The 25,997-nt window shown below is 44.1% G+C and overlaps 1 protein-coding gene across 1 annotated transcript in view; it reads right to left on the reverse strand.

The window, feature by feature from the left end:
* GABBR2 (gamma-aminobutyric acid type B receptor subunit 2) overlaps positions 1-24,875 on the reverse strand; it is a 1,221,295-nt gene extending 1,196,420 nt beyond the window's left edge. The window contains exon 1 of the mRNA XM_063922929.1: positions 24,489-24,875. Within this exon, the coding sequence (XP_063778999.1) occupies positions 24,489-24,875 (387 nt within the window). The remainder of the gene's footprint in view (positions 1-24,488) is intronic.
* Between the last annotated feature and the right edge of the window lie 1,122 nt (positions 24,876-25,997).

Raw genomic sequence — 25,997 nt, forward strand, 5'->3', positions numbered from 1 at the left:
TGCTCTACCTGTGTGTCATCAAGTATACTATCCATATCTGTGCTGCATTTTAGTTGTGCACAGTATATAGTAGGAGGACAGTGCAGAATTTTGCTGACCACCAGTATATATATAGCAGTACGGTACAGTAGTCCACTGCTCTACCTCTGTGTCAAGTATACTATCCATCCATACCTCTGCTGCATTTTAGTTGTGCGCAGTATATAGTAGGAGGACAGTGCAGAATTTTGCTGACCACCAGTATATATATAGCAGTACAGTACAGTAGTCCACTGCTCTACCTCTGTGTTGTCAAGTATACTATCCATCCATACCTGTGCTGCATTTTAGTTGTGCGCAGTATATAGTAGGAGGACAGTGCAGAATTTTGCTGACCACCAGTATATATATAGCAGTACGGTACAGGAGTCCACTGCTCTACCTCTGTGTCGTCAAGTATACTATCCATCCATACCTCTGCTGCATTTTAGTTGTGCGCAGTATATAGTAGGAGGACAGTGCAGAATTTTGCTGACCACCAGTATATATATAGCAGTACGGTACAGGAGTCCACTGCTCTACCTCTGTGTCGTCAAGTATACTATCCATCCATACCTGTGCTGCATTTTAGTTGTGCGCAGTATATAGTAGGAGGACAGTGCAGAATTTTGCTGACCACCAGTATATATATAGCAGTACGGTACAGTAGTCCACTGCTCTACCTCTGTGTCGTCAAGTATACTATCTATCCATACCTGTGCTGCATTTTAGTTGTGCGCAGTATTTAGTAGGAGGACAGTGCAGAATTTTGCTGACCACCAGTATATATATAGCAGTACGGTACAGTAGTCCACTGCTCTACCTCTGTGTCGTCAAGTATACTATCCATCCATACCTGTGCTGCATTTTAGTTGTGCGCAGTATATAGTAGGAGGACAGTGCAGAATTTTGCTGACCACCAGTATATATATAGCTGTACGGTACTATAGGCCATTGCTATTGATATACATTACTGGCATATAATTCCACACATTAAAAAATGGAGAACAAAAATGTGGAGGGTAAAATAGGATAAGATCAAGATTGACTTCAACCTCGTGCTGAAGATGCTGCCACTAGTCATGGCCGAGACGATGAAATGCCATCAACGACGTCTGCCAAGGCCGATGCCCAATGTCATAGTAGACAGCATGTAAAAAAAAAAAGAATCAGTAAAATGACCCAAAAATCTAAATTAAAAGCGTCTGATGAGAAGTGTAAACTTGCCAATATGCCATTTACGACACGGAGTGGCAAGGAATGGCTGAGGCCCTGTGCTATGTTCATGGCTAGTGGTTCAGCTTCACATGAGGATGGAAGCACTCATCCTCCCGCTAGAAAAATGAAAAGACTTAAGCTGGCAAAAGCACAGCAAAGAACTGTACGTTCTTCTAAATCACAAATCCCCAAGGAGAGTTCAATTTTGTCGGTTGCGATGCCTGACCTTCCCAACACTGGACAGGAAGAGGTGGCGCCTTCCACCATTTGCACGCCCCCTGCAAGTGTTGGAAGTTGCCCCCGCAGTCCAGTTCCTGATAGTCAAATTGAAGATGTCAATGTTGAAGTACACCAGGATGAGGATATGGGTGTTGCTGGCGCTGAGGAGGAAATTGACAAGGAGGATTCTAATGGTGAGGTGGTTTGTTTTTGTCAGGCACCCGGGGAGACACATGTTGTCCGTGGGACGAATATGGCCATTGACATGCCTGGTCAAATTACAAAAAAAAAATCACTTCTTCAGTGTGCAATTATTTTAACAGAAATGCGGACAACAGGTGTCAAGCCGTGTGTTGCCTTTGTCAAGCTGTAATAAGTAGGGGTAAGGATGTTAACCACCTAGGAACATCCTCCCTTATACGTCACCTGGAGCGCATTCATCAGAAGTCATTGACAAGTTCAAAAACTTTGGGTGACAGGGGAAGCAGTCCACTGACAACTAAATCCCTTCCTCTTGTAACCAAGCTCCTGCAAACCACACCACCAACTCCCTCAGTGTCAATTTCTACCTTAGACAGGAAAGCCAATAGTCCTGCAGGCCATGTCACTGGCAAGTCTGACGAGTCCTCTCCTAACTGGGAATCCTCCGATGCATCCTTGAGTATAACGCCTACTGCTGCTGGCGCTGCTGTGAGTCGATTGTCATCCCAGAGGGGAAGTCGGAAGACCACTTGTACTACTTCCAGTAAGCAATTGACTGTCCAACAGTCCTTTGCGAGGAAGATGAAATATCACAGCAGTCATCCTGCTGCAAAGCAGATAACTCAGGCCTTGGCATCCTGGGTGGTGTTAAACATGTGTCCGGTATCCACCGTTAATTCACAGGGAATTAGACAATTTATTCAGTTAGTGTGTCCCCGTTACCAAATACCATCTAGGTTTCACTTCTCTAGGCAGGCGATACCGAGAATGTACACAGACGTCAGAAAAAGACTCACCAGTGTCCTAAAAAATGCAGTTGTACCCAATGTCCACTTAACGACGGACATGTGGACAAGTGGAGCAGGGCAGACTCAGGACTATATGACTGTAACAGCCCACTGGGTAGATGTATTGCCTCCCGCAGCAGCAGCGGCACCAGTAGCAGCATCTCGCAAACGCCAACTCGTTCCTAGGCAGGCAAAGCTTTGTATCACCGCTTTCCATAAGAGGCACACAGCTGACAACCTCTTACTGAAACTGAGGAACATCATCGCAGAATGGCTTACCCCAATTGGACTCTCCTGGGGATTTGTGACATCGGACAACGCCAGCAATATTGTGCGTGCATTACATCTGGGCAAATTCCAGCACGTCTCATGTTTTGCACATACATTGAATTTGGTGGTGCAGAATTTTTTTTAAAAACGACAAGGGCGTGCAAGAGATGCTGTCGGTGGCCCGAAACACTCCTGAACCTGCCCTGTCATCATATGAAGCAAGAGGTGGTAACGAGGTGGAATTCAACCCTCTATATGCTTCAGAGGATGGAGGAGCAGCAAAAGGCCATTCAAGCCTATACATCTGCCTACGATACAGGCAAAGGAGGGGGAATGCACCTGACTCAAGCACAGTGGAGAATGATTTCAACGTTGTGCAAGGTTCTGCAACCCTTTGAACTTGCCACACGTGAAGTCAGTTCAGACACTGCCAGCCTGGGTCAGGTCATTCCCCTCATCAGGCTTTTGCAGAAGAAGCTGGAGAGATTGAAGGAGGAGCTAAAACGGAGCGATTCCGCTAGGCATGTGGGACTTGTGGATGAAGCCATTCATTTGCTTAACCAGGATTCACGGGTGGTCAATCTGTTGAAATCAGAGCACTACATTTTGGCCACCGTGCTCGATCCTAGGTTTAAAGACTACATTGTATCTCTTTTTCCGGCAGACACAAGTCTGCAGAGGTGCAAAGACCTGCTGGTGAGACACTTGTCAAGTCAAGCGTAACATGACTCGTCAACAGCTCCTCCTTCACATTCTCCTGCAAGTGGGGCTGCGAGGAAAAGGCTAAGGATTCCGAGCCCACCCGCTGGCGGTGATGCAGGGCAGTCTGGAGCGAGTGCTGACATCTGGTCCGGACTGAAGGACCTGCCAACGATTACTAACATGTCGTCTACTGTCACTGCATATGATTCTGTCACCATTGAAAGAATGGTGGAGGAATATATGAGTGACCGCATCCAAGTAGGCACGTCAGACAGTCCGTACGTATACTGGCAGGAAAAAGAGGCAATTTGGAGGCCCTTGGACAAACTGTCTTTATTTTACCTAAGTTGCCCCCCCTCCAGTGTGTACTCCGAAAGAGTGTTTAGTGCAGCCGCTCACCTTGTCAGCAATCGGCGTACAAGGTTACTTCCAGAAAATGTGGAGAAGATGATGTTCATCAAAATGAATTATAATCAATTCCTCCGTGGAGACATTCACCAGCAATTGCCTCCAGAAAGTACACAGGGATCTGAGATGGTGGATTCCATTGGGGACAAATTAATACTCTGTGAGGAGGGGGATGTACACAGTGAAAGGGGTGAGGAATCGGACGATCAGGAGGACGTGCACATCTTGCCTCTGTAGAGCCAGTTTGTGCAAGGAGAGATTGATTGCTTCTTTTTTGGTGGGGGCCCAAACCAACCAGTATTTTCAGTCACAGTCGTGTGGCAGACCCTGTCGCTGAAATGATGGGTTTGTTAAAGTGTGCATGTCCTGTTTATACAAAATAAGGGTGGGTGGGAGGGCCCAAGGACAATTCCATCTTGCAACTCTTTTTTCTTTCATTTATCTTTGCATCATGTGCTGTTTGGGGACTATTTTTTGAAGTACCATCCTGTCTGACACTGCAGTGCCATTCCTAGATGGACCAGGTGTTTGTGTCGGCTACTTGGGTCGCTTAGCTTTGCCATCAAGCGACCTTGGTGCACCTCTTTTTTTCTTTGCATCATGTGCTGTTTGGGGCCTATTTTATAAATCTGCCATCCTGTCTGACACTGCAGTGCCACTCCTAAATGGGCCAGATGTTTGTGTTGGCCACTTGGGTCGCTTAGCTTAGCCATCCAGCGACCTTGGTGCACCTCTTTTTTTCTTTGCATCATGTGCTGTTTGTGGCCTAGTTTTTTTAAATCGGCCATCCTTTCTGACACTGCAGTGCCACTCCACAATGGGCCAGGTGTTTGTGACGGCCACTTGGGTTGCTTAGCTTAGCCATCCAGCGACTTTGGTGCATCTCTTTTTTTCTTTGCGTCATGTGCTGTTTGGGGCCTATTTTTTAAATCTGCCATCCTGTCTGACACTGCAGTGCCACTCCTAGATGGGCCAGGTGTTTGTGTCGGCCACTTGGGTCGCTTAGCTTAGCCATCCAGTGACCTTGGTGCACCTCTTTTTTTCTTTGCATCATGTGCTGTTTTGGGACCTATTTTTTTAAATCGGCCATCCTGTCTGACACTGCAGTGCCACTCCTAGATGGGCCAGGTGTTTGTGTCGGCCACTTGGGTCGCTTAGCTTAGCCATCCAGCGACCTTGGTGCACCTCTTTTTTTCTTTGCATCATGTGCTGTTTGGGGACTATATTTGAAATCGCCCATCCTGTCTGACACTGCAGTGCCACTCCACAATGGACCAGGTGTTTGTGTCGGCCACTTGGGTCGCTTAGATTAGTCATCCTCGGTGCAAATTTTAGGACTAAAAACATTATTGGGAGGTGTTCAGAATAGACTGGAAATGAGTGGAAATTATGGTTATTGAGGTTAATAATACTATGGGATCAAAATGACCCCCAAATTCTATGATTTAAGCTGTTTTTGTAAAAAAAACACCCAAATCCAAAACACAAACGAATCCGACAAAAAATTTTCAGGGAGGTTTTGCCAAAACGCGTCCGAAACCAAAACACAGCCGCTGAACCGAATCAAAAACCAAAACCCGAAATATTTCCGGTGCACATCACTACTATATATATACTGGGGGTCAGCAAAATTCTGCACTGTCCTCATACTATATACTGCGCACAACTACAATGCAGCACAGATATGGATAGTATACTTGACGACACAGAGGTAGAGCAATGGACTACTGTACCGTACTGCTATATATATACTGGTGGTCAGCAAAATTCTGCTCTGTCCTCCTGCTATATACTGCGCACAACTACAATGTAGCACAGATATGGATAGTATACTTGATGACACACAGGTAGAGCAATGGACTACTGTACCGTACTGCTATATATATACTGGTGGTCATCAAAAATCTGCACTGTCCTCTTACTATATACTGCGCACAACTACAATGCAGCACAGATATGGATAGTATACTTGATGACACACAGGTAGAGCAATGGACTACTGTACCGGACTGCTATATATATACTGGTGGTCAGCAAAATCCTGCACTGTCCTCCTACTATATACTTCGCACAACTACAATGCAGCACATATATGGATAGTATACTTGACGACACAGAGGTAGAGCAATGGACTACTGTACCATACTGCTATATATATACTGGTGGTCAGCAAATTTCTGCACTGTCCTCCTACTATATACTGCGCACAACTACAATGCAGCACAGATATGGATAGTATACTTGACGACACAGAGGTAGAGCAATGGACTACTGTACCATACTGCTATATATATATACTGGTGGTCAGCAAAATTCTGCACTGTCCTCCTACTATATACTGCGTACAACTACAATGCAGCATAGATATGGATAGTATACTTGATGACACACAGGTAGAGCAATGGACTACTGTACCGTACTGCTATATATATACTGGTGGTCATCAAAAATCTGCACTGTCCTCCTACTATATACTGCGCACAACTACAATGCAGCACAGATATGGATAGTATACTTGAAGACACAGAGGTAGAGCAATGGATTACTGTACCGTACTGCTATATATATACTGGTGGTCAGCAAAATTCTGCACTGTCCTCCTACTATATACTGCGCACAACTACAATGCAGCACAGATATGGATAGTTTACTTGATGAAACACAGGTAGAGCAATGGACTACTGTACCGTACTGCTATATATATACTGGTGGTCAGCAAAATTCTGCACTGTCCTACTACTATATACTGCGCACAACTACAATGCAGGACAGATATGGATAGTATACTTGATGACACACAGGTAGAGCAATGGACTACTGTACCGTACTGCTATATATATACTGGTGGTCAGCAAAATTCTGCACTGTCCTCCTACTATATACTGCGCACAACTACAATGCAGCACAGATATGGATAGTATACTTGACGACACAGAGGTAGAGCAATGGACTACTGTACCGTACTGCTATATATATACTGGTGCTCAGCAAAATTCTGCACTGTCCTCCTACTATATACTGCGCACAACTACAATGCAGCACAGATATGGATAGTATACTTGATGACACACAGGTAGAGCAATGGACTACTGTACCATACTGCTATATATATACTGGTGGTCAGCAAAATCCTGCACTGTCCTCCTACTATATACTGCGCACAACTACAATGCAGCACAGATATGGATAGTATACTTGACGACACAGAGGTAGAGCAATGGACTACTGTACCGTACTGCTATATATATACTGTTGGTCAGCAAATTTCTGCACTGTCCTCCTACTATATACTGCGCACAACTACAATGCAGCACAGATATGGATAGTATACTTGACGACACAGAGGTAGAGCAATGGAGTACTGTACCATACTGCTATATATATATACTGGTGGTCAGCAAAATTCTGCACTGTCCTCCTACTATATACTGCGTACAACTACAAAGCAGCACAGATATGGATAGTATATTTGATGACACACAGGTAGAGCAATGGACTACTGTACTGTACTGCTATATATATACTGGTGGTCAGCAAAATTCTGCACTGTCCTCCTACTATATACTGCGCACAACTACAATGCAGCACAGATATGGATAGTATACTTGATGACACAGAGGTAGAGCAATGGACTACTGTATCATACTGCTATATATATACTGGTGGTCAGCAAAATTCTGCACTGTCCAACTACTATATACTGCGCACAACTACAATGCAGGACAGATATGGATAGTATACTTGATGACACACAGGTAGAGCAATGAACTACTGTACCGTACTGCTATATATATACTGGTGGTCAGCAAAATTCTGCACTGTCCTCCTACTATATACTGCGCACAACTACAATGCAGCACAGATATGGATAGTATACTTGACGACACAGAGGTAGAGCAATGGACTACTGTACCGTACTGCTATATATATACTGGTGGTCAGCAAAATTCTGCACTGTCCTCCTACTATATACTGCGCACAACTACAATGCAGCACAGATATGGATAGTATACTTGATGACACACAGGTAGAGCAATGGACTACTGTACCGTACTGCTATATATATACTGGTGGTCAGCAAAATCCTGCACTGTCCTCCTACTATATACTGCGCACAACTACAATGCAGCACATATATGGATAGTATACTTGACGACACAGAGGTAGAGCAATGGACTACTGTACCGTACTGCTATATATATACTGGTGGTCAGCAAATTTCTGCACTGTCCTCCTACTATATACTGCGCACAACTACAATGCAGCACAGATATGGATAGTATACTTGACGACACAGAGGTAGAGCAATGGACTACTGTACCATACTGCTATATATATATACTGGTGGTCAGCAAAATTCTGCACTGTCCTCCTACTATATACTGCGTACAACTACAATGCAGCACAGATATGGATAGTATACTTGACGACACACAGGTAGAGCAATGGACTACTGTACCGTACTGCTATATATATACTGGTGGTCAGCAAAATTCTGCACTGTCCTCCTACTATATACTGCGCACAACTACAATGCAGCACAGATATGGATAGTATACTTGATGACACACAGGTAGAGCAATGGACTACTGCACCGTACTGCTATATATATACTGGTGGTCATCAAAATTCTGCACTGTCCTCCTACTATATACTGCGCACAACTACAATGCAGCACAGATATGGATAGTATACTTGAAGACACAGAGGTAGAGCAATGGATTACTGTACCGTACTGCTATATATATACTGGTGGTCAGCAAAATTCTGCACTGTCCTCCTACTATATACTGCGCACAACTACAATGCAGCACAGATATGGATAGTATACTTGATGACACACAGGTAGAGCAATGGACTACTGTACCGTACTGCTATATATATACTGGTGGTCAGCAAAATCCTGCACTGTCCTCCTACTATATACTGCGCACAACTACAATGCAGCACATATATGGATAGTATACTTGACGACACAGAGGTAGAGCAATGGACTCCTGTACCGTACTGCTATATATATACTGGTGGTCAGCAAATTTCTGCACTGTCCTCCTACTATATACTGAGCACAACTACAATGCAGCACAGATATGGATAGTATACTTGACGACACAGAGGTAGAGCAATGGACTACTGTACCATACTGCTATATATATATACTGGTGGTCAGCAAAATTCTGCACTGTCCTCCTACTATATACTGCGTACAACTACAATGCAGCACAGATATGGATAGTATACTTGATGACACACAGGTAGAGCAATGGACTACTGTACTGTACTGCTATATATATACTGGTGGTCAGCAAAATTCTGCACTGTCCTCCTACTATATACTGCGCACAACTACAATGCAGCACAGATATGGATAGTATACTTGATGACACAGAGGTAGAGCAATGGACTACTGTACCATACTGCTATATATATACTGGTGGTCAGCAAAATTCTGCACTGTTCTCCTACTATATACTGCGCACAACTACAATGCAGCACAGATATGGAGCGTTTTCAGGCAGAGAACGTAGATATTTGCAGCACACTGAGCACAGATATTTGCAGCACACTGAACACAGAAACTGAGAGAACGCAGCCACGTCCTCTCGCTATCATCTCCAATGCACGAGTGAAAATGGCGGCGACGTGCGACTCTTTATATGCAATATGAATCTCTCGAGAATACGACAGCGGGATGATGAAGTTCGGGCGCGTTCGTGTTAACCGAGCAAGGCGGGAAGATCCGAGGCTGCCTCGGAACCGTGTAAAATAGGTGAAGTTCGGGGGGGTTCGGATCTCGATGAACCAAACCCGCTCATCTCCAGTAAATAGACCCATATGAGTAGCTGTGGATCATACTGATACAAACCTGATTCTTACCTGATAGCAAAGCAACAAGAGCAAAAAAATGGGCAGAGAGATTTAGATTTGGAAGGGCTGTGTCCAAATGTGAATCTAAACTTCAGTGTACACATAAACCAAAGTCTTTGGGTTCCGGGGGGAGTATGGTTGCAAAGCTGAAACTTAAAGGAATTGACGGAAGGGCACCACCAGGAGTGGAGCCTGCGGCTTAATTTGACTCAACACGGGAAACCTCACCCGGCACGGACACGGAAAGGATTGACAGATCGATAGCTCTTTTGCATGTAACCCAGCATTCATGGGTTACATGCAAAAATAATAAATGTTTCAGTGCAACACGGTTTGTCCAGGTGCACAGAAACCTGTTTTTTTTTTTACTTTGCTCCCAGCTCATAATCAGTCTCACAGTGTGAAAACACACAAGAGTTGAATTTACTTCCATTCAGTTCTTCATCAACCCCATATTATTTAGAAGGCTGGTGTGGAAAGCGATACACTCATGGTATCCTACTGTATGTGCAGATTGGCTCGGGAGCAATACTCTTTGTTCTGCAGGCAGCGAGGGTAATTTTGTGTATACTGACATTAGACAATACTGTGTTGGAATTGTATTGAAATGCCAGCTGACGGGATGATGGGATGCCGGCAGTCAAAATACAGACCGTAGCATCGCGATAATCAAATCACTTACCTTCCCCCAATGGCCCCCTAGCCCTAACCCTTCTTCCCCACAGTCTTTCCCTATCCCTCTCGGTGGTGCCTAAACCTAACACCTTTCCCCTCCTTGCAGCCTAATCCTAACCCTACCTAGGGGTTCTTGAACCTACCCCCCTGCCTGCCTCCGGTCCTGCAGCCTAACCCACTGACCTCTATGGTGGCCCGGCAGTGTATTGATCGGGATCCCAGGTGTCGGCATGTGTTGGGATTCCGGTGCTGGTATTTTCACAACCGGGCATAGGCACGCACAAATGCTGACATGGGGATACCGCTCTTAGGATTCCCCCCTCTGCCACATTATGGTCTACTCTCCCTCTCCATCCAGGACATAGACTGCTTACTTGGGCGGCCTAGATGAGCATTCTATGTCCCAGAGCACTGCAGAAAAGGAGATTTATGGTAATCTCTTTCTGCGAGGTACATTGGTTCCACAGGGAAACATTGGGGTGTAGAGATGGATCTTGATCCAGGCACCAACAGGCTAAAGCTTTAGACTGTCCCAGGATGCATTGGGGCCTCCTCTATAATCCCGGCTCCAGGCACTGTGAGCTCAGTTTCGTTAACCAGTCCAATGCAGGAGCAGGTAAAAGAGAAGGTAGATGTTAGTCACATAGAACCACGTTTTCACGACAGGAGAAGGGTTTAGCAGCTAATGCCATACAAACCCATAGAAGCTAGGTGCGTCAGGGTGGGCGCCCTGTGGAACCAATGTACCTCGCAGAAAGAGATTTAACAATGGTAAGTCTACCATAAATCTCCTTTTCTGCAGTGGGGTACATTGCTTTCCACAGGAAAACACTGGGGATGTCCTAAAGCAGTTCCTCATGGGAGGGGATGCTCCATAGTGGTTATGAGAACCCGGCATCCAAAGGAAGCATCCTGGGATTTGGAAGTATCGAAGGCATAGAACCTAATAAATGTGTTCACTGAGGACCATGTAGCCGCCTTGTACAATTGTTCAGCAGAGGCGCCTCGGCGGGCCGCCCAAGAAGGTCCAACAGACCGAGTAGACTGGGCTTTGATAGCAGCAGGAGCTGGAAGTCCAGCCTGCGCATAGGCTTGTGCAATCACCATTCTAATCCATCTGGCCAAAGTTTGGTTATTCGCAGGCCAGCCACATTTGTGAAAACCAAAAAGTACAAAAAGGGTATCTGGCAGTCCTATCCACATAAATACGGAGAGCCTTTACCACATCCAAAGACTGCTCTTTGGAGGAAAAATCAGAAGAGATGAAGGCCAGAACCACAATCTCTTGGTTAAGGTGAGAAGATGACACCACCTTAGACAAATAAGCAGGGTGAGTTCTAAGAACTGCCCAGTCACGGTGACATATCAGAAAGGGTGGATGACAGGACAGAGCGCCTAGGTCTGACACCCTTCTAGCAGAGGCAATAGCCAGTAGGAACAGGACCTTGACCGTGAGCCATTTAAGGTCCACTGACTCAAGAGGTTCAAATGGAGACTCTTGCAGGGCATTCAGGACAACAGACAAATCCCTGGAGCCACAGGAGGGACATAGGGAGGCTGAATCCGTAAAACACCCTGAGTGAAAGTATGAACGTATAGACGCAATTTTCTCTGAAACCACACCGACAAGGCAGAGATGTGAACCTTGAGGGAGGCCAGACAAAGCCCTAAATCCATGCCTTGTTGTAGAAAAGCCAGAAGTCTGGAAGTGGTTCACTATGGTATGCCGGCGGTCGGGCTCCCGGCGACCAGCATACCGGCGCCGGGAGCCCGACCGCCAGCTTACCGACAGTGTGGTGAGCGCAAATGAGCCCCTTGCGGGCACGTTGGTGCTCTAAGCGCCACGCTATTTTATTCTACCTCCAAGGGGGTCGTGGACCCCCACGAGGGAGAATAAGTGTCGGTATGCCGGCTGTCGGGATCCCGGCGCCGGTATACTGTGCGCCGGGATACCGACAGCCGGCATACTGAAGACCACCCGTCTGGAAGTACTGCATTTGTAACCTTTGTAATTCTTAGCAGCACACCAGGTGAAGTAAGAATTCCAGACCCTGTAATAAATCCATGCAGATGCCTTCAGCATAGTTTGGATAACCGCCTCATAGAATCCTTTGGCCATTAGGAGTGAAGCTTCAAGAGCCACGCCATCAAGGAGAGTCTGGCCAGATCCGGGTAGACACAAAGGCCCTGAACGAGGCGGTCTGAGCATTGAGGAAGTAGAAGAGGATGCTCTATCTATAGACCCTGCATGTCTGAGAACCAATGCCGCCTTGGCCATTCTGGAGCAACTAGAAGTAGTATTCATCCTTCTTGTTTGAACTTCTGCGGTACCCTGGGCAGGAGTGACACTGGAGGGAACAGGTATGGCAGCTGAAAGTTCCATGGAATTGCCAGTGTGTCCACGAACGCTGCTTGAGGATCCCTGGTTCTCGATCCGAAGACCGGACCTCTGTGATTGTGTCGAGACGCCATCAGGTCTACATCTGGTAGGCCCCACTTGTCCACTAGGAGTTGAAAGACTTCTTGATGAAGACTCCACTCTCCGGCATGCATGTCCTGACAACTGAGGAAATCTGCTTCCCTGTTGAGGGCTCCCAGAATGAACACTGTCCATATTGCAGGCAGATGGCATTCCGCCCAATGAAGGATTTTTGACACTTCCATCATTGCCATGTGGCTTCGAGTACTGCCTTGATGGTTTATGTATGTCACTGTGGTGGCGTCGTCTGACCGTACTTGAACAGGCCTGTTCTTTATCAGAGGCAGGGTGAGAGATAAAGCATTGAACACTGCCCGCAATTCCAGAATGTTTATCGGGAGGAGTGATTCCTCCATGGTCCACCAACGCTGGAAAGAGTGTTGCTCCAACACCGCACACCAACCCCTCAGACTGGCATCCATAGTCAGTAGCACCTAGTTGGGGATCCAGAAGGGACAGCCCCTGCTCAACTGCTGGTCCTGTAGCCACCAGGTCAGCAACAGATGAACCTCCAGAGTCAATGAGATCATGTGAGACCTGATCCGATGAGGTAGGCCATCCCACTTGGAAAGGATTAACCTCTGCAGACGGTGGGAATGAAATTGAGCGTACTCTACTATGTCAAAAGCCAACACCATGAGGCCTAGTACTTGCATCGCCAAATGTATCTTGGGCGAGAGAGGAAGTATCTGATCCTGTCCTGAAGTTTCAGGACTTTCTCTGGAGACAGAAACAGCCATTGACTGTGTGTGTCCAGCAGTGCCCCCAGGTTATCCATGCTCCGAGTAGGGACCAGTGAGGACTTCTTCCAGTTGGTGAGCCACCCGTGGGCTTGTAGGAAGTTTATCGTCAGTTGTAGATGACTGAGGAGGACATTGTGGGAGTTTTCCAGAAACAACAAGTCGTCCAGATACGGCAGGATTCTGACTCCCTGGCGACGGAGATGAGCTGTCATCACGGCCATGACCTTGGTGAAGATCTGAGGGGCCGTGACCAGTCCAAATGGCAGAGCCTGGAATTGATAGTGAAGGTTGCCGATAGCAAACCGCAGATATTGCTGATGCGATATGGCAATAGGTATATGTAGGTAAGCACCTTGTATATCCAGGGATACTATATAGTATCCGGGTTCCATGACCAGTACAATTGAGCGCAGTGTTTCCATACGGAACATGGACATTCTCACAAACTTGTTCAGTGATTTCAGGTTGAGTATAGGACGAAAAGACCCATTGGGTTTCAGGACTAGAAACAGGGTTGAGTAGTATCCTCTGCCTCTCTGGGACAGAGGTATCAACACCACCACTCCTGTATCCAGGAGAGAACGCACAACCAGTTGTAGAGCTTGCACCTTCAACAGATCCAAAGGGATAACCATTGTGCAGAACTGGCAAAGAGGACATCTCTTGAAAAAGACTGCGTACCCGTGAGAGACAACTTCTCGCACCCATACGTCTTAAGTGGTCTTCAATCAGACCTGGGTGAATCGCAAAAGTAGGCCTCCCACCCTGGGGTACCCCAGGGGGAGGCCTGCCCCATCATGCAGCAGGCTTGTCGTGTTTAGAAGCAGGTTGACGGGCTGCCCAGGGTTGTTTTACCTTGGGCTTAGTGATTTTGGGAGCACAAGATTGTCTCCGGTATGCCTGAACTTTTGCTTTCCCTTGAGGTCGAAAGGAGCGAAAAGTGGTACCTTTTGTCTTCTGTGCAGAAGGATTAGTATTTGGGAGAAAAGCAGTCTTAGCAGCCTCTAAGTCAGTCACAATTTTATTGAGCTCTTCCTCAAATAGGATGTTCCCCTTAAAAGGGAGTACCTCCAAGGTCTTTTTGGAGTCCAGGTCCACCTTCCATGACATCAACCACAGAATACGGCAAGCTAGGATGGACGTAGTCGATGCTTTGGCCGCCAGCACACCCGCCTCAGAGGATGCCTCCTTAATGTAATAGGCGGTGGTGGTAATATGAGACAGGTATTGTCTGGCAGTGTCAGAGATATCCTAAGGCAGCTCTTCCTCTAATGCCTGAACTCATGCTTCAATTACTTTTGCAGCCCAGGAGGCTGCTATAGTGGGTCTATGTACAGCACCTGTATGGGAGTAAATAGACTACAGGCATCCCTCCACACGCTTATCTGTCGGTTTCTTCAGTGAGGTGACAGTGGTGACAGGCAGAGTAGATGACACCACGAGACGGGTAACATGGTAATCAACCGGCGGTGAGTTTTCCCATTTGTTACATAACTCTGAAGGGAGAAGATAGCGAGCTACCATCCTTTTAGATAGGGAGAATTTCTGTCCTGGAGAAGACCAAGACCAGGGTTCTTTACGTATATCTACTAAATGGTCAGAATGCGGTAATAAAGTTTTAGTTACCTTCTGACGTTTAAACTTATCAGGTTTCTTAGACACCGTAGTGGAATCCTCATCATCATCATCATCAGTGATCTGTAGGATCTGCTTAATAGCAACCACTAAGTCAGGAAAATCAACCTGAGTAGTAAATTCCTTGTCAGAAGCTACTGTGTCAGTGTCTGACGGGGCAGAATACTCCCCATCCTCATCAGAAGAATCTTCTGAGAGATTAGTGGATTGTGAGGAGGAAGGAGCCCGCTTAGATGACCCTGTGACATGAGAGTGACTTGGGGCAGTTTTATGTCTAACCAAGGATTGATTCATTTGCTGCAACTGGGTAGACAAATTATCCACCCAAGGTGGATTTACCACAGGGACAATATGTGACTGTAATGGCACAGGAGGTCCCATAGGGCGTGTCACAAGCGTATTTAACATAGATGAGAACGCCGCCCAAGGTGGCTCCTGATTGGTTACAGTAGCTGCGGACTGATTGGGAGATGTATGGCACATAGTACACAGACCATCATACAAAACTTCCCCCTCAGGCAAATCCTTTGCGCATGCTCTGCATGATACAGGAGCGTCCGCAGATTTCCCACCCTTTGTGTTAGACATTTTCAGTGAATGTAACCACAGAGTGTATGAGTACGATACAGCCTGACAGAGTACAATAATTGTGAATAAATGCCCTAGTATGTGACAGCGCACACAGTACACAACACCAGCGACTAAGTCAAGGACAATGTGACTGCATACACAGTACACAACACCAGCGAATAAATCCGGTAGTATGTGACTGAATACACAGTAGAATACACTTACCAGTAAATACTGTAAAGCACTTTATAAGTGAACCAGATGCACCTAGTCCTTTAGGGTACAGAATACAATGATACACTGAAAGTGAAATCCACACAGCAGATACAGGCACACACAGTCACAGTGGTAATGCAGAAAATTATTTTAGTAACACAATAAAACTGCACTGGACTAGTAAATGTGTATATATATATATATATATATAAAACAATGCACGGTCTGAGACCGGATGTATATATCAGAATACTCGTACAATATATTCTGGCACAGGTACACTTGTTCTTAACTAATGCTGTCTTAATATCGACATGTAGAATACTTAAGTGTGTGTAAAATCACGGCGCTGATATACAGGTGGATTTACAGAGGAGACCTTGCCCTGCAGTCCCGGAGATCAGTCGCAGCTATTCTTAGAAGATGGCGCCCAGCATCTCAGTCAGGGAGTGAGGGAGAGTATGAGGCAGCTCCAGGGCAGGAACACCAGCAGTAGATGGTGCCCGGAGATGGGGGAGGGGCTACAGGTCAATCGCCTTCTCCCCTATGCTGGTCCTCACCACCTGGTACTACGGAGTCTTAATAAGTGGGCATTAGTACACCCGACCTGTACTCCTATGCCATGGTGGATATAGTGAGGTCCCTGCTCGATTACAGTGTACACGTCAGTGTCGCAGTCCATCTACTTAGGCTGCGATCGGAACGCGATTTAATGGCGGGTCCCGCTTGAGGGACCCTCTCACCTCCTCCCTTCTGTAGCAGCCATGCAAACCAGGAGAGCGTCTGCGACCGTGTGCCTAAGACGGGCATCTCCACTGCAAGTACATGGGAACAGAGCCAGCAGGAGTATGCTACGCCGCTGGGGAGGTGACGGAGCCGCAGCACAGAACGTCACCCTGACATGTAAGTGCTGCAGCTCTTGAAGTCTTCTAAAAGCTTTTTCAGGGATGCCCAGTGCAGCCCCTCTGTTAAGTGGGTACCTGTTAAGTGGGCACCAACTCGAATCTGAGCTCACAGAGCCTGGAGGCGGGGTTATAGAGGAGGCCCCAATGCATTCTGGGACAGTCTAAAGCTTTAGTTTGTTGGTGCCTGGATCAAGATCCATCTCTACACCCCAATGTTTCCCCGTGGAAACCAATGTACCCCGTTGCAGAAAGACCGTTACCCAGCGGAGGGGGGAAATCCCAGAGCAGCAACCCAGTGTCAGCTTCTGCGCATGCCTATGCAGTCAGGATCATGACCACGGGGATTGTGACCGGGTCCCTACTGTGTCAACTGCTCACAGCAGCTAAATACTTTATATACAGACATGATTACAATTACAGTATTCTAAACTCATTGTCATTTTCATGGAACTAGATTTAGTTTATATGAGCTTTATGGCACAGCACATTATTCTGCAGAAAATAGCCACTAGAAATTGTGTAGACCCTTGGTAGCCAACCCTGGTCCTCGAGAGCTACCAACAGTTCACATTTTCCAGCTCACCTGGCAGGTGCACATGTGCAGTTATTACTAACTGTCACATTTTAAAAGATCCACAGGTGGAGCTAATCACTTAACTTGTGATTCTGTGAGGAGACCTGGAAAATGTGCACTGTTGGTAGCTCTCGAGGACCAGGGTTGGCTACCCATGGTGTAGACTATGGTCATGTAGGCAACTATATTTAAGTAAGGAGAGACATTTAATCAGCGCTTAAAACATACACCTCAGTATTGCATCTCAACCTTCATCCTTAAACATTGAGACAAGGCAGAATTAATCCATGGATTCAGGTTGTTCATACCAATTTTTGCTCCTACCATATGTATGTTGAAGCAGAAATTTTAATTTGTCAGACCAAGTAATGTTTTTCCATTTTTCAACTGCTTTATTTTGATGAGCCTGTTCCCACTGTAGCCTGATTACTGTTCTTAGCTGTAAGGAGTACAGTTCTCTACTGCCGAAGACCATCCTCTCCAAGGTTTGTCATGCTGTACACTCAAAGATGGTCTTCTGCATAAAACTGTTTTTTAGTGACATATGGCATTTTTGTCAGTTTGAAGAAGTCTGGCCCTCCTCTGACTGGTTGTATTTGGTCTTGCAGTTTATTCTCTGTAAACTGTAGAGAAAATGATGCTTGGACATCCCAAGATATATGCAGTTTCTGAGATACTCTAACTACCCCATCTGGCACACATGAACACTTGAATGTGTAAGTCACTTAGCTTACCCTTCTACGTAATTCTCTTGTTTGGTCTGAACATCATCTGAATCTCTTCACAATGTCTTCCTGCTTTTATACATTGTGTTGCTGCCACATGATTTGCATAATGGATATTTGCACTCATGAGCAGGTATGTGGATGTACCTTATTAATCACGTGTGCAGAAGTATCTAGAAAAGTGGATACTTAGTGTATATACATGTAAACATACTGTATCTATATATGCAACCAAAAGAAAATTCCAAATACATAAACTTGGCAATAATGCACAGGGTACATTTTAGTATATTTTCTTTGGTCTCATCAAGCAAGTGAAGGATCACTTTCTTGTCAGCTTGATTTAAAAATAAAATAAAACTAGGAGGTACCCTATATATATATGTATAGATGTAATGTATATAGGATATCTAGTTAAATTACCGGCTGTTGGGATCCCGGCAGTCAGGATTCCAACGCTGGATTCCCGACAGCAGGGACAATGCTGGTGGTCTGAATCCCGATCCAAGCCTGGTATTCCTACTCGATTGGTAGTCCCCGCCACCACCCAAAGAGGAATATATAACAGTGTGCATGGCGAGCATAGGGAGCCCGTAAAGGGACATGCTGCGCTCGCTGCCAGGATTCTGGCTGTTGGGTTCCCGGCTTCGGTCTCCTGACCTCCGGGATCCAGACTGCAGGGATCCCATACCAATCCCGTGTATGGAGCTCTGTGATTCAGGGCAAGCCTGGATTGAAAAGGTCACAAAGGCATGTGCCTTAGGCCTTAAAATTGCACACTCAAAGAGAATGGGGTTTAGTTTTCGGTGCAAAAATGGCATGCACTGTTCCTGTCCTCTGACAGTGCACATAGGCTGGGTGTGGAGCAAATCAAACTGTGGAAAATTGGCAAAATAAGCAGCACAGCAAACATACATTGCTTAAGGGACACAGAGGTGGAACAGTTACAATAATGGTGGGTGAGAAATATACTAAATGTGTACTATCACCTATTACCTATAATTGTTTGTTGTTTACTGTTCAAAAATTGTTTTATCTGGATTAAATGGCTCAAGGTAACCTTTATGGTCCTTACTAATGGTGTGTACACACGGTGAGATATTTTCTTACGATTTTGACTATATAGTCAAAATCTTAAGAAAAGTTAGTGCAGATCGCAAGGTGAAAGTCACCTTGCGATCCCAATTTGATGCCGATGCGCAGTCCCGCGTGGTCGGCATCACAAGCCTATATAGACTGTGTAGGCAAGTCAATTTTGACTATCTCCATAGAAGAGATAGTCAAAATGGACACTTAGCCAAAATTGCACATAGTCAGTATCGCAAGCACACTCATTATGTGCTTGCGATGCTGACCTAGCCCCTGTCGCAGAGTGAGAATCAGGCATAGCACAAATCTCACCGTGTGTATGGGCCTTAAGCATGAATTTGAAATAACCATGGCTAAAGTGTATGTGCCTATATGTGTATGCAGAGGGTTATATATCTGTACCTTTGAATAAATGTGTAGATAACTCACCGATTGTCAGACTCATGATCAGTTGCAAATGGAACTGGATTGAACATCACATATAATTTCATTTTGCTTAATATGTATGTACAATGGCTGGCTCAATCACATACCATAGTGTGGTTTTTATGTGCATGCATTTAAAATGCAAGATTCTGTATAACAAAATATTCTATATACAGCACATAATGTGTAATTATCTGTAACCTGAATGCTGGCAATAATTTACATCATACCAGAAATCTGACAAGGCTTAGAGTGAAATGTATCAAGCAGTGAGAAGAGATAAAGTGGAGAGAGATAAAGTTCCAACCAATCAGCTTTTGTTATTTTTCAGTCACAGCCTGTAAAATGTCAGTTAGACACTGATTGTTTAGTACTTTTTCACTCTTCACTTTATCTCTCAACAAGTCTTGATACATCTTACCCTTGCTTAGACTGAATTCATTTGATGACCTTTGTGTTACCAAGGTTTATAATTTCTGTAATAATCTGTAAATAGATACTACAATAAGTAACTTGTCATTCAACACATTCTGTGTTTACTATCTAGTACATCAACATTATTTAAAACTGAAATGGTACAACTGGTTTTGAACCAACTGGTCTGTAAAGTCTTCTTTAGATGCACAGGTTTAGCCAATTATTAATAATTAATAATGTAACAGTATCCTAAACTATTATTAGTCAAATGTCGAACATATGTTAAATACTAATGGAAGGTTATTGACTAGCTAGCAGAATACTGTATAACATAACAAAGATCATATTATTAATGCAAAAAATGTCTTGCTTTTTCTATTTTATTTGGATATACAGTAGATTTGGATCGTACATCTTCTAAAGAAATGTAAAAAAAATGTTTTTAGTTGAATTTCACTTTACTCATATAAACGAAAATTCCTCAAAAATGCTTTTCCATGGCAGGATAATGCTCCCAATAGCATGTGCCAAAACAGAAATACATTTCCCATTCCATAAAACAGCAATCTAATTATCTGCTCCAAAGGTACTGCCGTACAACAGTGAGAATGATAGCAAGGGCTTAGTCTACATCTACTTTAGTTCCATATATCATAGAGGGAGTTGCACTGAGTCAAGCACAACTCAACAGCAAAATAACAGTCAAAAACATGGATAGTCATAAGTAGTAGATTGACTTATGGCAAGAGAACAGATAATTGCATATTAGATGTGTATAAATCTTCTTAGGTCCCTTATATACACATTACATATTTTTAACATATTGAACAAAATATGCTGACACTGTATGGAATTTTAACATTGTCTTTTGAAGTATTATATATAAACTGCTGCTAGGCCATTATTTGCTTGCAGTGCCTGTAGAACCAACCATACACTACTTATCAAGCCAAAAATACCATCATGTTCTAATGACTGACTAACTGTACAGTACATGAATGTTAACCACAGAATTAAAATGAAATCTTGCTTAAATATGCAAAACTTTTTTTTTTAGCAATAGAGCATTTAAAAAATAACCATGTTTTATGGACGTAATCCTAAAACAATACTTGATAAAATAAGGATCCATCAATGTACTAAGCTCTGGAGAGAGATGAAGCGGATGGAGATAAAGCACCAGCCAATCGGCTCCTAACTGTCGTGTTACAGGATATGTTTGAAAAATTTCAGTTGAGAGCTGGTTGGTTGGTACTTTATTTCCATCCACGTTATCTCTCCCCAAGCATTAGTATATAGAACCCAATGTCACAGGCAAGAAGCCTTAGAACTTGTTGCAACCTAGTTCACTTTTCATTTAGTTACTCTGGACAGCACTTTACATGCTGAGTAGAAAACACGTAACATACATTGCTGAACTCAAAACAGGGTGAAACAGTACGTTTTTAAGTTGCACTAAACCTCATCAAATGTTAGTGTTATGCTTTGAATACCCAATGGGAAAAGCTTAGAATTAATGGGCAGCCATGTCAGGCATAGTAACTCCTGCAATGGAGATGAAGATTTTAACTTATTAATTACTTATAAAGAGTTAATTTTATCAGTCAATATAAATTATAATTCAAAAGATGGCATAGCATTTAAAATAGGTAATTGATTCAAACATGAATAATTTTATCTTATTTCATAATTTTGCATTCCTTCACATATTTTCGCACAAAATAAGAGTTTAAAGCATTGCATATAAAATAATAATACAATATTTTCTATGAATTCTTGATAAAATAATTGTTTTGGAACATGCGTGTAAATGTGCATGTACTTTTGGTTTGTGTGCTTGGATGTATAAATGTACTGTACTGTATGTGAATTTATGATTACAATTATCTTAAACATTCATTGTTATGTGCTTATTTTATTACAGATATTACTACTGTATTTATGTTGAAATACTTTTCTATCAAATAATAAATAACTCATTTGTGAAGGTAAACAACGGGGAAATACTTTTTTAAAATTTATTTTTAACCGAGTCACCTGAGTCAAAGGAATGTAGGTGTTTTCCTGCACATAATCTGAATTTTTCAAGGGGTTGCCTAGGAAATGGAATCAAGCTCCTCGAAATGACTGCCATCTTCAGGCACTACTGTAGCTCAATCAACAGAGTCATACCAAACATGTTTAATAGAACCGTGACAAGAATCTACTAATTGCAGGGAAAGCCAACACAATCCTTCTGACAGTACATTTTACTTACTGAATCATATCCAGTTTACATAAAGCATATAATGGGCCTGACCAAACAAGAGAAACATTAGTTCAATCTACTATGTTATTTCCATATGTGTACAGTATGAATATTTGATATACCACAAAAAGATGGAACAGAGTGAAAAATAAATGTATTTAGTTTAGTATGCATTACAGTATTGGCTCTGATCATAATTAGGCAGATTGTATTATACACACAGTTGTACTGTATACCTTTTTTAAACCTAATAACTGATCAATATTTAGTTTTCTAATCTATGACTTAATTTGGCTTAACCAGGCTGATCTATCAATTCTCAAGGAAATCTCCTATGATACAGCAGATAAGTATGGCTCATCCTCAGCAATGCTGATTAGTATTTGCTAGCTAGCAATTATACACTACTAGAGAATCTTTCCCTTATGTGTGGTATAGAGACTGCATTGGTCAATCCACATTATTAATGCTCTTTTTATTTTGGCCCCAGCAAGACACCTATTGTACAGAACCACAATTTGATATATCAGGCTCTATTCAGCACATTAGTTTTCACATTAAAAATGCAGAAACTATCGTTTCCACATTTTTTACGTAACCCCGCTATTAAGCAAAGGGTTAACAGAGAAGATAAAGCAATTATCTTCCCTTTTAATACCCATCTCGCCGAGTACTGCACTGTAGGGAGCAAGTCATTGCTCTCTACAGTGCTTTAACGTTTAAAACTACTCAGCAAGCATAAAAACGTTAAAGTTCTCAATAAAAGTTTACTTTATATAATGCCATCTCAGAATGGCGTTATATGAAGAAAATCCTTAAATTTCACTAAAACTGCAGAGGAAAACAGAGGGGAATTTTCCCATCAGTCCCTGTAAGATCTTAAAACTCCACCCCATTCTCCTTCCCTTCTGTGTGGACAAGCTGTAAGTGTGTGTCCAGCTCCAGCCTCCCAAAAGTGTATAAATATATTTTAAAATGTTTACATAGGCTTTATATAAGTCTGCATATATTCATATGTATGTGGTCTTAAATATAAAATATATATATATATATAACATTTCTATTTATAATGTATATATAAAATCACATATATATAAATTTGTATAGACAAATTTAAAGTCTATTGTATGTACACATTTGAATCAGTTTAGACACTTTTGGGAGGCTGGAGCTGAACGTGCACTTTTAGCTCATCACACTACAGGGAAGGGGACTATTCACATTGTTAAATAAGTGCATGATTGAGCATGTGCAGAACAAGAAATAGAAGGTTCTGTTTTCGGACTTCCAAAACCAAAACCGCCTAGAACTTCGCAGGAACATCAACCGTGATATTGCCCAATAATATTCTGGGCAATATCGCTAATAATGCTGAATAGAGCCCAACATGTCTAGAAATTAATTTCTGCAAATGACATACTTAACGCTTGAAATGAGAGACATTTTAATGTATCTGTTGCTCAGTCATCTGAACTTTATCTATTTCAAGGAATGGATGAGGCATCTGGACTAAAGATATTAAACATAATTCAGACTATTCAATGTGGTTGACACAATACAAACGCTTTAGAGGTGAGGATGGTAGAAAACATGAACAGAAAACATACGGGTACGTTTGTCTAAGCCTCAAAATCCAAGCAGAAAGGTGAGCATGCACCTATGCAGCATCATGGTGCTGGCAGCACATAGTGAAAGGCTGTGCTGCATTTCTGCATTCTCTCCATCATTACATTGACTCCCACTCATAGAATTGTGCCTTGTTGCTATGTTATGGTAAAATCACGCACAGCACAATCAATCATGTCAAACAGTCGTGTTAATACTGACAGCTACCGACAAATGCTTTAACGTCTAGAAACAAATATCTGACACCTTATTCCTATCACCTTATACTGTAGGTGTAACCAAGCAGAGCTGGAGCATACCTTTGCAGCCCTACTGCAAAGGAAAATGGTAAGGTAAGACAGTCATGTATAATCAGTGGGTGCACACATATGAGGACCTACGAAATAGGGAGAAGTGCAAGATACCCGTATCTAGGGCAGGTACAGGCACAGCAGCAGGAGCATGAGGGGGGCAGTAGGTGAGCCTTACCGCGGTGTCATACAGCTTCAGGTCCAGGAAGTAGGGATGCAGCAGGGAGTCATTGTGGATCTGATCTATAGCCAGCCGCACAGCGGGCAGGATGCCCCTGCCGATATTTCCTTTCGCCACCGTCTCGCTAATGGGCATCAAGCCCATGATAGACAACGAGGTCCCGTTTGTAGGCTGTTCTATCATTGTCCCACTTGATCCACCAACCAAACCAGGTCCCAATCCCAATCCTAGCACCAGCAAGAAGCATTGCGGAGGCAGCACTGCCATCTGTACGCCAGGTCTGACGGAGCCTCCAGCAGCCTCAGCATCAGCAGCAGCTCTTGCGGTATCAGCACCACGGAGAGCGCAGCCTGATCGCCAGTGCCTCCTCGGGGACGGAGCCATTCCTGTGTCTGACTGCAGGGGAGATGGAGCAGATCCGCCCTCTCACTCTCTTCTCATGTCAGGGAGAGAAAGGCAGAGGCTCCCCAAGCATAGGCGGGCCGGGGAGGGGAGATCACACACACCGCACACAGATGTGTTGGGCGCCCCGGAGACTCGCCTCCTGATAGAGATGAAGTAGCGACGCGTATCATTTAGATCTCCTGCATGCCATCTGCCTGCACATAAAGACACGGGGGAGACAACGTAAGTAACACATAGCAGGTGCCCAAAGGTTCCTCTTCCAAGAGACCTCTTCCTCCGCTTCCTATTTGTTTTCCTTCGAGGATCAGGGTCTCCCTCCTCCCTTCATACACACACCCCTGACAATCCTACTGTCGGTGGCACCTCCTCCTCCTCCTTCACAGCTTCCAATTGTAACACCGCCACAACCAGTGCAAGCATCACAGGCATGGGCAGGGAGAGATGTGCTGCTGCTGCTGCTGCTGCTGATGGGGAGGCTGCACGAATGCTGCTACTGGCACTGCTGGAATCTAGGCACTGCTGCCCACAGACACACTCCTACAGTTATAATTGTAGATGCAGAACGAATGTTCCTATGTACTGTGCATCCAAGTCCTATGCCGGCTGATTCCACCTAGAGAGATCTATAATCTGCTAAAGAGAGTCTGCAGAGTGACTGCCGTAAGAGAAGATGGTACATCATTCTTTGTACTGTGTGTGAAGCAGGGAGAGGGGCTGCTCTGTGTCCGGCGCTTCGGGCTGTGGGGTTTCTTGTCCCTGAGGGATGGAGGATCAGTAATTCCTTCCCGGTGGTGCTGTTTGTGGTGGGGACGGTTGTCATGCAGAGGTTCTGCAGGCTCTGCTGCCTTGTGCACTGGCAACTAGGAGGGGGAACAGCTGGTTTGGGACCAGTCCTCACGCAGCGCACAGGATACAAGCACATTTGTGGTTTTCCTCTTGGAGCTTATAGTAGGATGGTTCGATGACATGGACGATAGAGATATTAGTGCAGACAAATGCAACACCTACAAGTATAACTATAAACAGTGTGTGTGTGTGTGTGTGTGTGTGTGTGTGTGTGTATATATATATATATATAAAAAAAAAAAAAAATATATATAT

This window comes from Pseudophryne corroboree, chromosome 5, assembly GCF_028390025.1.
Source record: "Pseudophryne corroboree isolate aPseCor3 chromosome 5, aPseCor3.hap2, whole genome shotgun sequence".
NCBI classification, from domain to species: Eukaryota; Metazoa; Chordata; class Amphibia; order Anura; family Myobatrachidae; genus Pseudophryne; species Pseudophryne corroboree.